Source organism: Notolepis coatsorum, assembly GCF_963971535.1.
Source record: "Notolepis coatsorum genome assembly, chromosome: 10".
Taxonomy (NCBI): Eukaryota; Metazoa; Chordata; class Actinopteri; order Aulopiformes; family Paralepididae; genus Notolepis; species Notolepis coatsorum.
In genome coordinates, this window is record NC_140174.1 from 20,673,681 (window position 1) to 20,688,611 (window position 14,931).

The 14,931-nt window shown below is 43.3% G+C and overlaps 1 protein-coding gene across 1 annotated transcript; it reads right to left on the minus strand.

The window, feature by feature from the left end:
- Window positions 1–9,380: 9,380 nt before the first annotated feature.
- LOC311235092 (caveolae-associated protein 1-like) lies at window positions 9,381–13,604 on the minus strand. The gene has a single exon (XM_084322438.1). It carries the CDS (start codon window positions 13,557–13,559, stop codon window positions 12,717–12,719), a length of 843 nt encoding a protein of 280 aa, XP_084178564.1. The 5' UTR covers window positions 13,560–13,604; the 3' UTR covers window positions 9,381–12,716.
- Between the last annotated feature and the right edge of the window lie 1,327 nt (window positions 13,605–14,931).

Consider the following 14,931-nt stretch of genomic DNA (forward strand, 5'->3'; position numbering starts at 1 on the left):
TATGCTTTGATCTATTCCATTAACATCCCCCAGATATGAACAAGAATTAGTCGAGACAAACCTAGTAAACTGGCGCTCGGAAGAGACAAACTCCATCCCAGTTGCCCCATAAAAACACCGTTTTAATGATGAGCAACCAAGGCGCACAAGCCTCATGCGTGATTCCTATCAGAAACACCCAGGGCCAGCACTATGTACACGTCGAGACCCAAAACACATCAATGGATAGTCTAACAAGACACCAGATACCATTCCTCCAAGCCGCCTGGGGGAACGACAAGAAGCCGCTTTTTTAATTTTAAATTTTTTCAGAAAAAATAATACGGACATGGGTCCCATGCGACGCGGCTGAGGGAAACACCACCCCATCAACCACACTACATAAGAGGGGACGGTGAGCGACGTACCCCTATGACGGGGGGAAACCCATGACTCAACAGACCTGTAAGGCAAGGAGTCAGGGAAACCCTAAACAATACCCCGTCCACCTACTCCTACGTGAGCTGTATAGATTGAAAAGACATATTGCAGCATTGAGCTATGTATCAATTGGGTTAGGACTCTCCGAGGAGGAGCTCTGAACTCCCAGAGGAGAAGACTCCGAACACCAGAGGAGGAGGCTCTGACCCAATACACACACTACCAGTAGGGAGCAGCGCAGAAGAACCACGTCTCTACTGCGTTGCATCACCCACCAAGCTCAATAATCTAATTGAATTGAATCGAATACACATACAACAGAGCAGAACTCCTTTTCGAAGTTCTACTCACCTTGACAATCTGAGGAGGAGGCTCTGAAACTCTGAGGAGGCTCCTTCACTGGGAGGGAGGGTCCGAACTCACAGAAGGCTCTTCTCCCTGAAGAAGAGCTCTGTGAGGAGGAGGCTCTGAAAACTCCCTGAAACAGAACCATAACATGGAACCTGAACAACTCACGGAAGTCTTACCAATAGAAACGCGCCCAGTGACGTACTCTATGGCGGGGGAATTTCCGCGGTGCACACGCCCAATCTTTCAGGGCGTGGGACCAGGAAACCCCCCCCCCCCCTACCCTGTAACGTGCCGAACCAGCAATGTGACAGGAAGCCCGAAGGACAGGGGGTTTTAACCCCTGCCCAAACAGAAAATGGGGGAGGAAGGGTTTACCAGTTCACCCCTTTACGACCCCTCACCCCTGATACGATGTAATGACAAAGTAGAGCCATGACACCAGTCATAGCATGCTACATGAAGCGTTTAACAGCTTCACATAGCTCATGTGCAAACCTGCTATCTGATTTTTACTAAGGAAAAACACAGAACAGAGAGGGCCCCTTTAAGAGCCCCGGTACCAGACTTACTGTACACATGTGCTTCTGTGGGCCAAAACCTAAGCCAGTTGTGGATCTCAACGACACACACAACCCTTCATCACAACAAAAAAGGGCAAAAGAGAGAGACATAAGTCCTCGATTATGTATTGGCCACAGGCCTTGCTAAGCACATATGACAGTGACCAAACAACCTTTTCCCTAGGAAAAATAAAATCGTTTTCTCAAGCAGAAGCACAACCCCAGCAGTTTAAGCTGAGGGTTACATCGTATCCCCACAAACATAGTGACACAATATATTGTAAACAAAACATGTTTGAGAGGAGGGGGGGAAGCCCCAGGGAAAAACCGGGGGGGTCACCCCTCCCTACCTTACCCTTGATACGACCAGGTTGAACAGGTACCCCTGTTAATATGTGAACACGCTGTTCATTGTCATCACAGGCTGAGAGAAGAATTTATTCCTCAATCACATGTCACTAAGCATAGCTTCACAGGTTAACTAACCCACTTAGTTGTGAGTTCAACCACGTTACTAACGTTACATGAACACACATATTCTCATCACAACTAAACCAGTTCATTTTTACACACGTAAAAAACAATGCCGATTTTCTAGGTAGAGAGAAGCTATACCAGTGACAAGACAATTCACACACAACACGCGTCGTATCCTCAATGTATTGCAGCAACACACGTTTTGGAAAACATCGTTATTACAAAACATTTAGAAGGGAAGGAAAGAAGAAGTGTCAAGTCCGGCAGGACTCCTACCTCCACCCTGAGCGCAGGCCGAGAGGACTGTGAACACTGGTTAATGGGACAGCCGAAGTCGAACCCGGCGTCTCCTGCGTTGGTGACGAGGGCAATGCCCGACGCGCCACCCAGCCACCGTTCTCCATGTTGACGAAGTCCTCGCTGGCAGGGCACCCTCTGTCAAAGATGACGTCGTAGTCAGAGTGTTAAGGCTTGTTATACTCACAGTAACGTTCAACAGTGTAGCATTAAGCTAACAGCCGCTCCCGACTGATAGCAACAAGCTAACGTTTCCTAGCCTAGTGAACACAATGGGCTAGCGCCGCAGCTAACAGCTGACTGGCTAACAGTAGGCCACACACTAGCACGCAAGCTAAGCAGCTATCACCTGAACTGTACACAACGACATAACAAGCCACACTTCAGACAGGCCGCCGCTTGAATCCCTCCTCATCCTAAGAGAGAAGAGAAAAAGAAATGTCAACACAGTTTTCAGCTGTGATTTAACAGACATACGGCGGAGTCGGCACAATTCCCATACGGGCTGCAGCCGACTTGAGCATGGAACTACAGATAAAGAAGATCCAGACCCACATTTCCTCGTGCTTAGGGTGTAATCTCTCATTCATTTGAAAGATGGGGCCTTCACGGGACAGAGAAGCATCCGCTCGTCCAGAGAACTCCGGGTTTAAACCAGATCTCGGTCGCAGCCCACTAGTTTGACCATTATGGGCGTCAGACCAGGACCCTCTGTCCGTCGCCCAAGAGGCCGAGCAGAGGACCCCAATCTGGGGCCGACCTTTGTAAAATTGTCAGCTAACCCCCATAGCATTAGCAGCACAACTGGCGCTCGCATAGCAAAACATTACTCACCCAGTCCAGAAAGCAACCAGTTTCTCACAACAGCCGGTGCCTCCTGCAGTCCAGCTGTAGAACCGGAGGTTCAATACCTATCCAGCCGCAGCAAGGAGGACTGCAGGTGGGGAGTAGATCAGCGACGCGAGCCCCTAATACGAAAAAGCCGGTGGAGGTCAGAATGATCATCATCTTCCAGACACCCCAGTGACGAAGACATTATCGCCGTATTTTCTCGAAAATAGTGAGAGAGAAAATAAAGATATAACGTCAACGTATCTCCTTGTTCTTCTGTTTTCCTTTCTTCATCTAAATACTTTCTTTCCCACGTCAAGTGATTGGTATACAGGCACTCTCTTGTGGTTGAGATTTGAGAAGGAGATGAGTGTGTGGCCACACCCCTGCTTATATAGGTAGCAGATGGGGGTGTGGCCAGACAGATGTTGGTATGTAAAGGTACATTGTGAGTTTTTATTCAAAATTTCAGTGCACATGCACTGGAGTGAGATATGTGCAATATGACACTGAGCGGAAGCTCTACGACATAGAACTCCGCTTAACGCAATTTATACGCATGGAAGTATTGATTACGCCGTAACTAATCATTAAAAAAATATACCGTTAACTGGAATATGTTGTTTCTTTACACATATGTTGGATTATGTAATTGGTTTGTCATGACAAACCAATAAAAAATCGCGAATTAATCGGTGGCTACAACAACACACAGTCACTACATGCATGGTATGGTATGGTATTTATTTTAGACAACAAAACATATACAGATCATTACATCACATATTTGCTTTTGTCAAGGATAGGAACGAAAAGGTGCAATGACTTATTTACATCGTTGTCCTTGGATGTCAATTAGATTAGCCCCACCGTTCATTGTAAACAATGATGCATGTAGTTACTGTGTGTTGTTGTAGCCACCGGTTAATTCGCGATTTTTTTATTGGTTTGTCATGACAAACCAATTACATAATCCAACATATGTGTAAAGAAACAACATATTCCAGTTAACGGTATATTTTTTTAATGATTCGTTACGGCGTAATCAATACTTCCATTTGTATAAATTGCGTTAAGGGGAGTTTAGTATTCCTGCCTGGCTGAGGAGCTTGTCGCGGCTCATGCGCATGCGCGCGCTCGGCCAATCAGAGCAACGCGGAAGGGCATGTTGGCTGCCAAAAGTATTCACGCCGCCGGGCCGCGTCTATGCTTTTACCAACGCGTTCGTGTTTCCGGGTTCCCGTTTTGCGCTCTGATTGGCCACTCACCTCACCTACGCTAGTACGCCCCCCTCGCTATGAGCCCGTTCACGCTAGTGGGCTAGTCGCTAAAATATATATCGTTTTATATATAATTGTACCAACACAGATATTAGGCAGTACACACATTGTCCTTCAATACATGTACAGTGAATGCACAGCTACATTCGCCATATATTTCTATCGCTGCTGCGGTCTACAGTGAAATGCAATATTATTATTATTATTATTATTATTATTATTATTATTGTAAAGATTATCATTACAATCACAGCCGCCTGGAGAGGCACTGTTACAAGTGTACAAGGGTTGTGTGCAAAGAGCACAGCCTCTCAATTTGCACAACGTGCACAAAATAATAATAATTGTAATGATAATCTTTACAACAACAATAATAATAATAATAATAATAATAATAATAATAATAATAATAATAATAATAATAATAATAATAATAATAATAATAATAATAATAATAATAATAATAATAATAATAATAATAATAATAATATTGCATTTCACTGTAGACCGCAGCAGCGATAGAAATACATGGCGAATAGCTGTGCATTCACTGTACATATTGCAGGACAATGTGTGTATTGCCTAATATCTGTGTTGGTACAATTATATATAAAACGATATATATTTTAGCGACTGTCTAGCCCACTAGCGTGAACGGGCTCATAGCGAGGGGAGCGTACGTTTTGCGCTCTGATTGGCCACTGACTTACGCTAGTACGCCCCCCTCGCTATGAGCGTAGCAGGACGCTAGTGGGCTAGTCGCTAAAATATATATCGTTTTATATATAATTGTACCAACACAGATATTAGGCAGTACACACATTGTCCTGCAATACATGTACAGTGAATGCACAGCTACATTCGCCATATATTTCTATCGCTGCTGTGGTCTACAGTGAAATGCAATATTATTATTATTATTATTTTTGTAAAGATTATCATTACAATTATTATTATTTTGTGCACGTTGTGCAAATTGAGAGGCTGTGCTCTTTCCACACAACCCTCGTACACTTGTAACAGTGCCTCTCCAGGCGGCTGTGATTGTAATGATAATCTTTACAATAATAATAATAATAATAATAATAATATTGCATTTCACTGTAGACCGCAGCAGTGATAGAAATATATGGCGAATGTAGCTGTGCATTCACTGTACATATTGCAGGACAATGTGTGTACTGCCTAATATCTGTGTTGGTACAATTATATATAAAATTATATACCGTAATTCCTCTAATAGTAACCGGGTCTCAAATACAAGCCGGGTCTCTATTAATGGCCGGATGCGCTCTTGAGCTAAGCAATTATAAGCCGGCCTCCTAATACAAGCCGGGTTACTAATATACTGAGCTGCATACTGAGCTAGTTACTTGATTTCACTTTGAAAACGTTGAAATGACCAGTGACCACCTGTAATTGCACTGTTTACTATTTCATACAGTACTTGGTTTCAATAAATGAACCCAGTACATTTTACTGGGTTCAAACTGACACAAAATGTTGATTTATTCATTATGATCCGTTTAAAAATTTGAAATATAGGCCTCCCTCTTATACAGGCCTCCTCCTAATACAAGCCTGGTACCCGGTACAGTTGAAACAAATACAAGCCGGGGTTACTATTAGAGGAATTACGGTATATTTTAGCGACTAGCCCACTAGCGTGAACGGGCTCATAGCGAGGGGGGCGTACTAGCGTAGGTGAGGTGAGTGGCCAATCAGAGCGCAAAACGGGAACCCGGAAACACGAACGCGTTGGTAAAAGTTTAGACGCTGCCGGGTTGCGTGTAGCTTTTCTCCAACGCATCCGTGTTTCCGGGTTCCCGTTTTGTGCTCTGATTGGCCAGGTCATGTGCGCCAATCGTGGGACGGCAAGTTCTGTGCCGATTTCCGGGTTGCGTGTATCCTTTCGGCAACAAACGTTTCCTTCCGCGTTGCTCTGATTGGCCAGCGATCTACGCTCGTTTCGCCCCTATGCCGGTAGCGCGCGCATGCGCATTTAGTTTTTGCCCACACACGCAGGTTTTAATAATAATAATAATGCAGGTTTTGCCACGACGCCGGTAGATAATAATAATAATACTTAGAATAATAATACTTAGACAAAAGCACGCAATTGGCACAAGTGTAAATTATGCATTCGTCACTCAGTTTTAACATCAACGCACTTAGCTCAACTTGTTCGCCAGCTTGCTGTGGAGCCTATGGTCACAAGTTCAAATCACTCTTAGTTCAATTTATTTTTTTTTTTTTTACGTGCTATTCATATCAATTGAAATAATGTATTGTATTGTTTTCATATTAACGTGAACCTGTGGTGCTCAAGTGGAACATCCCATGGGACGCCGTGAGCCTTCAGAGCTGCTCTTATTTGTAAATAGAAGAAAAAGGAGTTTTTCATTGTTCAAGAGTGGATATATGTTGCAGAACATGCCTGTTAATTACCTTTTAAATATCTGTTATGTGGTTAGGGTATGTATGTTTTTTAAATAAATGCCCAGTCTTGTGCTTTGTCACCACCTGTCAATCTGTTCTGTTATTGGTCCATGATGGCAATAAATTGATGATTTTTACAGCCTAATCTAAAACAGATTTTTTACACATTGGTTCAAACGCGATCACGGAAGGTGACAACCCTAACATGTCATGTTGTGTCACAACAGAATGAGTAGGTGAGTGTTAGGCCTACAGAAAGTGTAATCTATTGATTGACTTGCGCGACCTAGTCAATTCGGTAGAAGAGTCTGGTGGGCGAGATTATGCATGACCAGCCTGTGATCTAAATATTACCTATGGAATCACGTTAATATAGAGAGATGAAAACAATACAATACGTTATTTCAATTGATATGAATAGCTAGTTACGTTAATATAGAGAGATGAACGTTATTTCGATTGATATGAATAGCTAGTTACGTTAATATAGAGAGACGATAAATTAATTAAACGTAAAAAAAAAAAAAAAATTAACTAAGAGTGATTCAAACTTGTGACCATAGGCTCCACAGCATGCTGGCGAATGAGTTGAGCTCGATGTTAAAACTGAGTGACAAATGCATAATTTACACTTGTGCCAATTGCGTGCGTTTGTCTAAGTATTATTATTCTAAGTATTATTATTATTATCTACCGGCGTGGCGGCAAAACCTGCATTATTATTATTAAAACCTGCGTCTGCGAGCGTGTGGGCGTGTGGGGGCAAAAACTAAATGCGCATGCGCGCGCTACCGGCGTAGGGGCGAAACAAGCGTAGATCGCTGGCCAATCAGAGCAACGCGGAAGGAAACGTTTGTTGCCGAAAGGATACACGCTTCCGGGTCGAACAGCCTGCAAACTACCTAACGCCTAGTTTATCACTGGTTAAGCTTAGGCGACTCTTTCGAAGTTGGTTAAGGTTAGAGTTTGGAATCAGGGCAGGCGTTCTATCGCCATGCTCTAAGTCTAAGACAAACTCTAACCTTAACCAACTTCGAAAGGGCGCCTAAGCTTAACCAGTGTAAAAACTTGCGGTCCCACGATTGGGCGTACATGTCACATGACCTGGCCAATCAGAGACGCGGAAACATGAACGCGTTGGAGAAAGGCTTCAAGCCGCCGGGCCACCTGAATTCTTTCCCCAATACATTTCCAGTTCCGCGTTCGCCTTCTGCGCTCTGATTGGCCACTGACTTTTCTGGTCGCGCCAATCGTTTGACGGCAAGTTCTTTCGCCGGTTAAGCTTAGGCACTCTTTCGAAGTTGGTTACGGTTAGAGTTTGTCTTAGAGCATGGCGATAGAACGCCAGCCCTGATTCCAAACTCTAACCTTAACCAACTTCGAAAGAGTCGCCTAAGCTTAACCAGTGATAAACTAGGCGTTAGGTAGTTTGCAGGCTGTTTGAGGCGGAAATGGGCGCGTCACGTGATTGGGCACACATGTCACATGACCAGAAACATCTGTGGCCAATCAGATCGCACCAGAAACGTCAGTGGCCAATCAGATCGCAGAACGTGGAACTGGAAATCCGTTGGTAAAAAACACACCTCTAGTGCGTTCATTCATTCACATTGTGTCACAATGACACCTGTAGTAGGATATCAGATTTTCTCATATTTTTTTATTCAGATTTAATTGTATTGCCTATATTCATGTCTTTCTACTATTGTATTCTACTATACATGATGAATTGAAAATGGTGGACCCTGATGTAAACAAGATGAAAGACTTTCTCTGGTCTCTGCATCCCCTTAACAATTGTGTGTATTGAGCCATACTGTATTGTACCCATTCTGCAATCTGTTAATAAAGTTTTCAATCGATCAATCAATCCCCATACCTGCTGTACCCCCCCCCCCCCCATGCTGATATGCTATGATATATATTATTATTATTATGGACAGAACCTTGTCAACTGGGGGTCCATGGTCTTAATCTGTTTCAATTTTGGGGTCCCTGGCTTTGAGAAGTACGGCCTAGAGTCCCTACGAAAATCCATAGTTAAACTAAAATAATATTATAGTAGTCCTGTAGTAATAGTAGTACTAATCTATATATTTTAAAGTTTAATCACCTGTACTTTGTATATTACTACCACACTTTACTGCTACATTTGCACTCTGGTTGGATGCCAAACTTATTTTATTTGTACTGTACTTGCTGGCTAATTACAATACATTTGTATCTAATCTAATCTAGACTATATGTTTATTTGAAATGGACAAACTGGATAAAACCACCCAAATTAAGAAATCCAATATAGCACTATATCCCCACGGTCTAAGAAAATTCAAAGTCCAATCAATATCTGTGAACACAAGCTACTCTCTCCCAAGATAGATTTAGTTTGTTTTAGTTTTTATACCCACTCACTTATATTTATTTTTTAGATCTAATTTTATTGCCTAAATTTGTGTATTTCTACTATTACCCTGCCCATACCTGTACCCCTCCCCTCCCCAATGCTGCTATGACGCCAGAATTATCTTATCGTATCTTATCTTACAAATAGAACCTCATTTGGTGTTGAAAAACATCTAATTACACACACTCAAACTCACTCACACACACACATATACACACACTCAAACTCACTCAAACTCACACACACAGAGACTCAGGTCCATTTGACCTCATTATTTATAATTATTTAGTCCTTTTTCAGTTTTCAGAAAAGACACTGCAGTTGTGAACCAAATAGCTTTTATTAATTAAAATATTAGTGGTTTAGGCAACAAGACTTGGTACAGAATCACCAACACGAGACAGAGAAAACAACCAGGCCAAAGCTTCCTTGTGTTTGTGTTTGTGAGTGATCTCTTGTAGTTTCTAGCACTCGTACAAACAGCATATTGTTTGTGAGTGATCTCTTGTAGTTTCTAGCACTCGTACAAACAGCATATTGTTTGTGAGTATTCTCTTCTAGTTTCTAGCACTCATACAAACAGCATATTGTTTGTAAGTAATCTCTTCTAGTTTCTAGCACTCGTACAAACAGCATATTGAAAGCTAAAGGCTACTTGGAGAACAAGCCAACATTAGTTGTTGTTTTTCTTACTCTTAAGTCCTGGAGGTTTGGCCATTTTTATTCAGCAGGTCACTGTGTGACACTGTGGTGTTTGTGCCTTGTCTTGTGCAGTCTATCTGCTGGTCTATAGCAGTGTTAACGTGTGCTGCAGTCTATCTGCTGCTCTATAACCGTGTTAACGTGTGCAGTCTATCTGCTGCTCTATAGCAGTCTATCTGCTGGTCTATAGCCGTGGTAACGTGTGCGGCAGTCTATCTGCTGGTCTATAGCCGTGTTGTTAACATGTGCAGTCTATCTGCTGGTCTATAGCCGTGTTAACGTGTGCTGCAGTCTATCTGCTGGTCTATAGCCGTGTTGTTAACGTGTGCTGCAGTCTATCTGCTGCTCTATAGCCGTGTTAACCCTTTCACTACCACACTACAGAAGGTTAACCCTTTACTATCACACTACAGACACTATCACACTACAGACCGGTTAACCATCTGTAGTGTGATAGTAAAGGGTTAACCTTCTGTAGTGTGGCAGTGAAAGGGTCAACCTGCTGTCATGTGGCAGTGAAAGGGTTAACTATTTGGTAGTGCGGCAGTGAAAGGGTTAAACTTGGGGCCCAAACTGTGTCAGGGACCCAAGTTATTTTGGTCCTGGTGTGACAGCAGCGGGTCCTGGAATGAGACTGAATGCTCAACATGGACTGTACTGATGATCAGGTTGAGTGAAGATGGATTCAGAGCCAGCAGAGGAGAAAGGCTCAGATTAAGGCATTTGTTATTCTCTGCAATGGCAGTGATTCACATTATATACAACAACAAAAAAGATTGAATAGAAAATGAAATCGGGACACAGTCTGAACTACAGTCTGACCTACAGTCTGACCTACAGTCTGAACTACAGTCTGAACTACAGTCTGAACTACAGTCTGAACTGGAGTGAACTTTGGCAACACTGGTGGAAAACCTTCCGTTACTTTGGATTCAAAGAATCTGTTTGCAAATATGTCGGCGATCAGAAATAACAGTAATTTGTCAATGTTTCTCATTAGGCAACCTTGGAATATTTTCTGTGACAATGAACATTTATAAAAACACATTTATAAACCTGAAAAGCAAACAAGTGAACATGAACAATAATTAAAAGGAAATATTAAAGTGTAATGATCTATTTATCAAAAAAGAAAATTGCAGCATTATTTTCATCCACACCAATTAATGCTTTCCTTTTCCTTTTTCTTTTTTATAGCTATTGGAAGATAAGGGGAAATACACCTTTACATGAGAAGACTGGGGGGAAGGAGGTGTATTTCCATAAACTGACAATAGGGGTCAGCATAATAATACTATTCCTTTCTAAGGAAGACTTCAGTAAACCATTCACTTGGCATCCATGTTGCTCTCACCTCAGTGTTAAAACATAGCTATAAAAACACCACTTAAGCGACTGAGGAGTGAGAGCATCCGTCAGAATGACCTGTTGGCTATAAACTCTGATCATCTGACTGCTTTTCACACCAGTGTGTCTTTGTGTTTTCAAACACGTGGAGGAGAACTATAGCCGTCTGCTGTTTGAGAAGCTTTGATCTACGGAAAAACAAAGATGGCGGTGAGGTGAATAAGGTGAATGACTGTACAGGAGAAAATAAAAGAGAAGGTTGAAGTTCACTGACCACCATCCAAACTGACTGCACCCGAGGGGCCATGTGGGCTTAATGATGATAAAGATGATAATGTGCTCTTATCTCAGTTGGCATCAGACAGACCTTCAAATAACTAGGTCATCAGCAGACGAGGAAAACTCGTTCAAATGTGTCAAAAGAAAATCACATGACAAGTCTGAAAAAACAGTCATGTAAAGAAAGAGCATGAAGAAGGAAAATGTTTCTATAACGTTTATCTTTGTTTTTGTTGCCCACATTCACCTTCATCTGAGCATTGCAGGAAGAAAAACATTTGTTACGGATATACTGTCAGTAACATTTTGGTGACAGAAAATATGGCATGAAACAAGGTGATCACATTTCCTTTCAAAGAGCACAAGGAGACAACATGACACGACACGTGGGACCATGAGCAAAACACAGATTACAGTGGAGTTCACTAACTCATAGAATTCACAATAGATTCAGCGCGTGCCTCGATATATAATGAGAGAAGGAAGCAGATATAAGTAACTCTTCAGTATCGACGCCTTGACATGTGAACATGAAGGTATAAAGTATATTCACAACGTGACGTGTGGCATCTTCAAAGGTACAAGGAAAACCAATCGATATGAGTATGAATGTAGGCGATTTGATGTGTGTATGAATATGTAGGCTACTTGGTGTGTGTATGAATATGTAGGCTACTTGATGTGTGTATGAATATGTAGGGTTGGGAAAGATGAATTGAGAAAGCACAGCTTGTGGAACATATATTATGTTCTAGGCTATATGTCTCCTATATATTTAAGTAAACGTGTCACTGAAATGTAATGGACAGGAAGTCTGAGTGACCTCCACGTCCGCATTCACACGATTAGCATTACGTTTTAAAACGTGGTTAAGGAAATTATGAAAACAAATTGTACAGTTCCTTTATTCCAAGGGGGAGGGGGCCATATCCCCTATTCATGAATCATTGTGTTCACACCAGGTCTGGTCTCTCTTGCCTATCTCTCTGTCCCTGCTCCCGTTGGTGTCCGTTTTAAAGTCTCTCTCCTCCTCTCTCTTCACGGCTGCCCCTGGCACTCAAACCTAGATACTCTAAAACCAAACCCTGAGGTACTTCTGTAGTTCTGAAAGGACTTTGATGCAACTATACGCTGATACTTCTATAGTATACACACGTGATCTCAGGTGAACGTGTGGAGTTTATGTACAGAGCCCTCAGTTAAATGAAGGGCTGGTGATCTTGCTGTTTACCGATCCGGTCCTTTCAGAACTACAGAATCACCTCAGGCGCTAGGAACGACAGTTGGTCTTTCTCTTCATCCCCTTCGCCTTCTCTCCCTCGGCCTCTTCTAGTCGCTGTCCCGATCCCGATCCCCCTTCTCCAGCAGGCCGCCGTGGCTGTCCACCTCCTCCTCCTCTTCGTCCTCCTCGTCCTCCTCCCCTCCTCTGCCGTTCATCATCTCCAGCTCCACGCCGCCCTCCTCCTCCGCCTCGCCGTCCGTCCCGACGTAGGCCTCGCGCTCCACCTCCTGCATCTCCGTGCCCTGGTGGACCGGCTCCACCGCGCCCTCGCGGATCTTCCTGACGTGGAAGGTGAAGGGCGGCACCTTGTACACGGCGGTCTTGGCCCGGGCGTAGACGGTGTGGTCGGGCGAGAAGGCCTTCTTCACCTTGTCGCGGGACGTCTGCATCTTCTGCTTGCGCTCGGGGTTCACGTTCATGCGCGTGCCCAGCTTGCCCATCTTCTTCTCGATGTTCTGGCGAGTCTTCTCCAGGTTGTCTTTGGTCTTCTGCTTGGTCTTCTCAAAGTTCTCCTTGGTCTTCTGTTTGGTCTTCTCCAGGTTCTCCATGGTCTTCTGTTTGGTCTTCTCCAGGTTCTCCTTGGTCTTCTGTTTGGTCTTCTCCAGGTTCTCCTTGGTCTTCCCCAGGTTGTCCTTGGTGGAAGCCTTGGTCTTGTCCATCTTCTCCCTGGAGAAGACCGTCTTGAGGTTCTGCACCCGCTGGAGGCTGCTGCGCTTGATGCGCTCGGTGCGCGTCTCCACAGTGTCGTCGACCTCCTCAGCCTCCTCGTCGGAGGACAGGTCCACGTGGGGATGGTTCTCCTCCCCGTCCTCCCCCACCTCCTCCGCTGTCTCCTTCAGCTCCATCAGGCTGCCGCCTTGGCTTCCCATCGTGCTCCCGGGGACCTTCATGGACTTGGCAACGGAGAGTTTGGAGGCGATCTTCGTTTCATCCTGCAAGATAAAAGAAGAAGATTGTTTAGAGGGAAAGGTAGAATGATCCATGAGATGATGAAGATGAGAATGATTAGTGGGAGATTAGAGGCATCAAGACTTGCATTTTTTTGTAAATTGAGTGGCCTTGTTTTAAAACTCTCAGAGCTAATGTGGATTTAAATTAGGAGGCTAAAATTAGAATAGAAGTAGACATTGACAACTATAACAATAATTAGACAACTATAACAATAATTAGACAACTAGAACAATAATTAGAGAACTAGAACAATAATTAGACAACTAGAACAATAATTAGACAATTAGAACAATAATTAAACAACTATAACAATAATTAGACAACTAGACAACTATAACAATAATTAGACAACTAGAACAATAATTAGACAAACTAGAACAATAATTAGACAACTAGAACAATAATTAGACAGGTACACACAGCACTTCCATCCACTCCATTCATACAATGATGATGTTGTTGTTGTTATTGTTGTTGTTGTTGTTGTTGCTGCACCTTATGTGTGAAACTCTCCATAGCCATCACAACTTTTGTAAACTGTTGTTTACACTATTTTGTAAACAAAAGTAATCAAAAGTACACACCTCAGCCCTGAGAGCCACAGCAGCTGGGTGCGCCCAGGGAACCCCCCATCCAACAACAAAAAACATCCCATATAACCCCCCCCCCCCACACACACACACACACACACACACACACACACACACACACACACACACACACACACACACACACACACACACACACACACACACACACACACACACACACACACACACACACACACATATACACACACACACACACACACACACACACACACACTTCCCTCTTGCCATTTCCATGACGACCGCTCCGTTTGCCACGCCTCCCTCTGGTGTTAGAACGAGAGCTCTGCCCCACCTCCAGCACCTCTATTTAGACTCTAGTTAATGACTCTATTGTGTAGAGCTGATGATGATGATGATGATGATGACAGACACTACCGCACGCACGCACGCACGCACGCACGCACGCACACACACACACACACACACACACACACACACACACACACACACACACACACACACACACACACACACACACACACACACACACACACACACACACACACACACACCATAAAGACATGCATGGTAGGCAGGGACTACAGATGAAAACTAATTCTCATTAGCTAATCAATTTACATTGATGTGGAAACTGAATATGTTGATTCAGTGCACTGTCCCTGGGTAAAAAATAAATAAACTTAAACACACAAACATGCGTATTTTCACTGAATATCTGACTCCATTTACAATATTTATG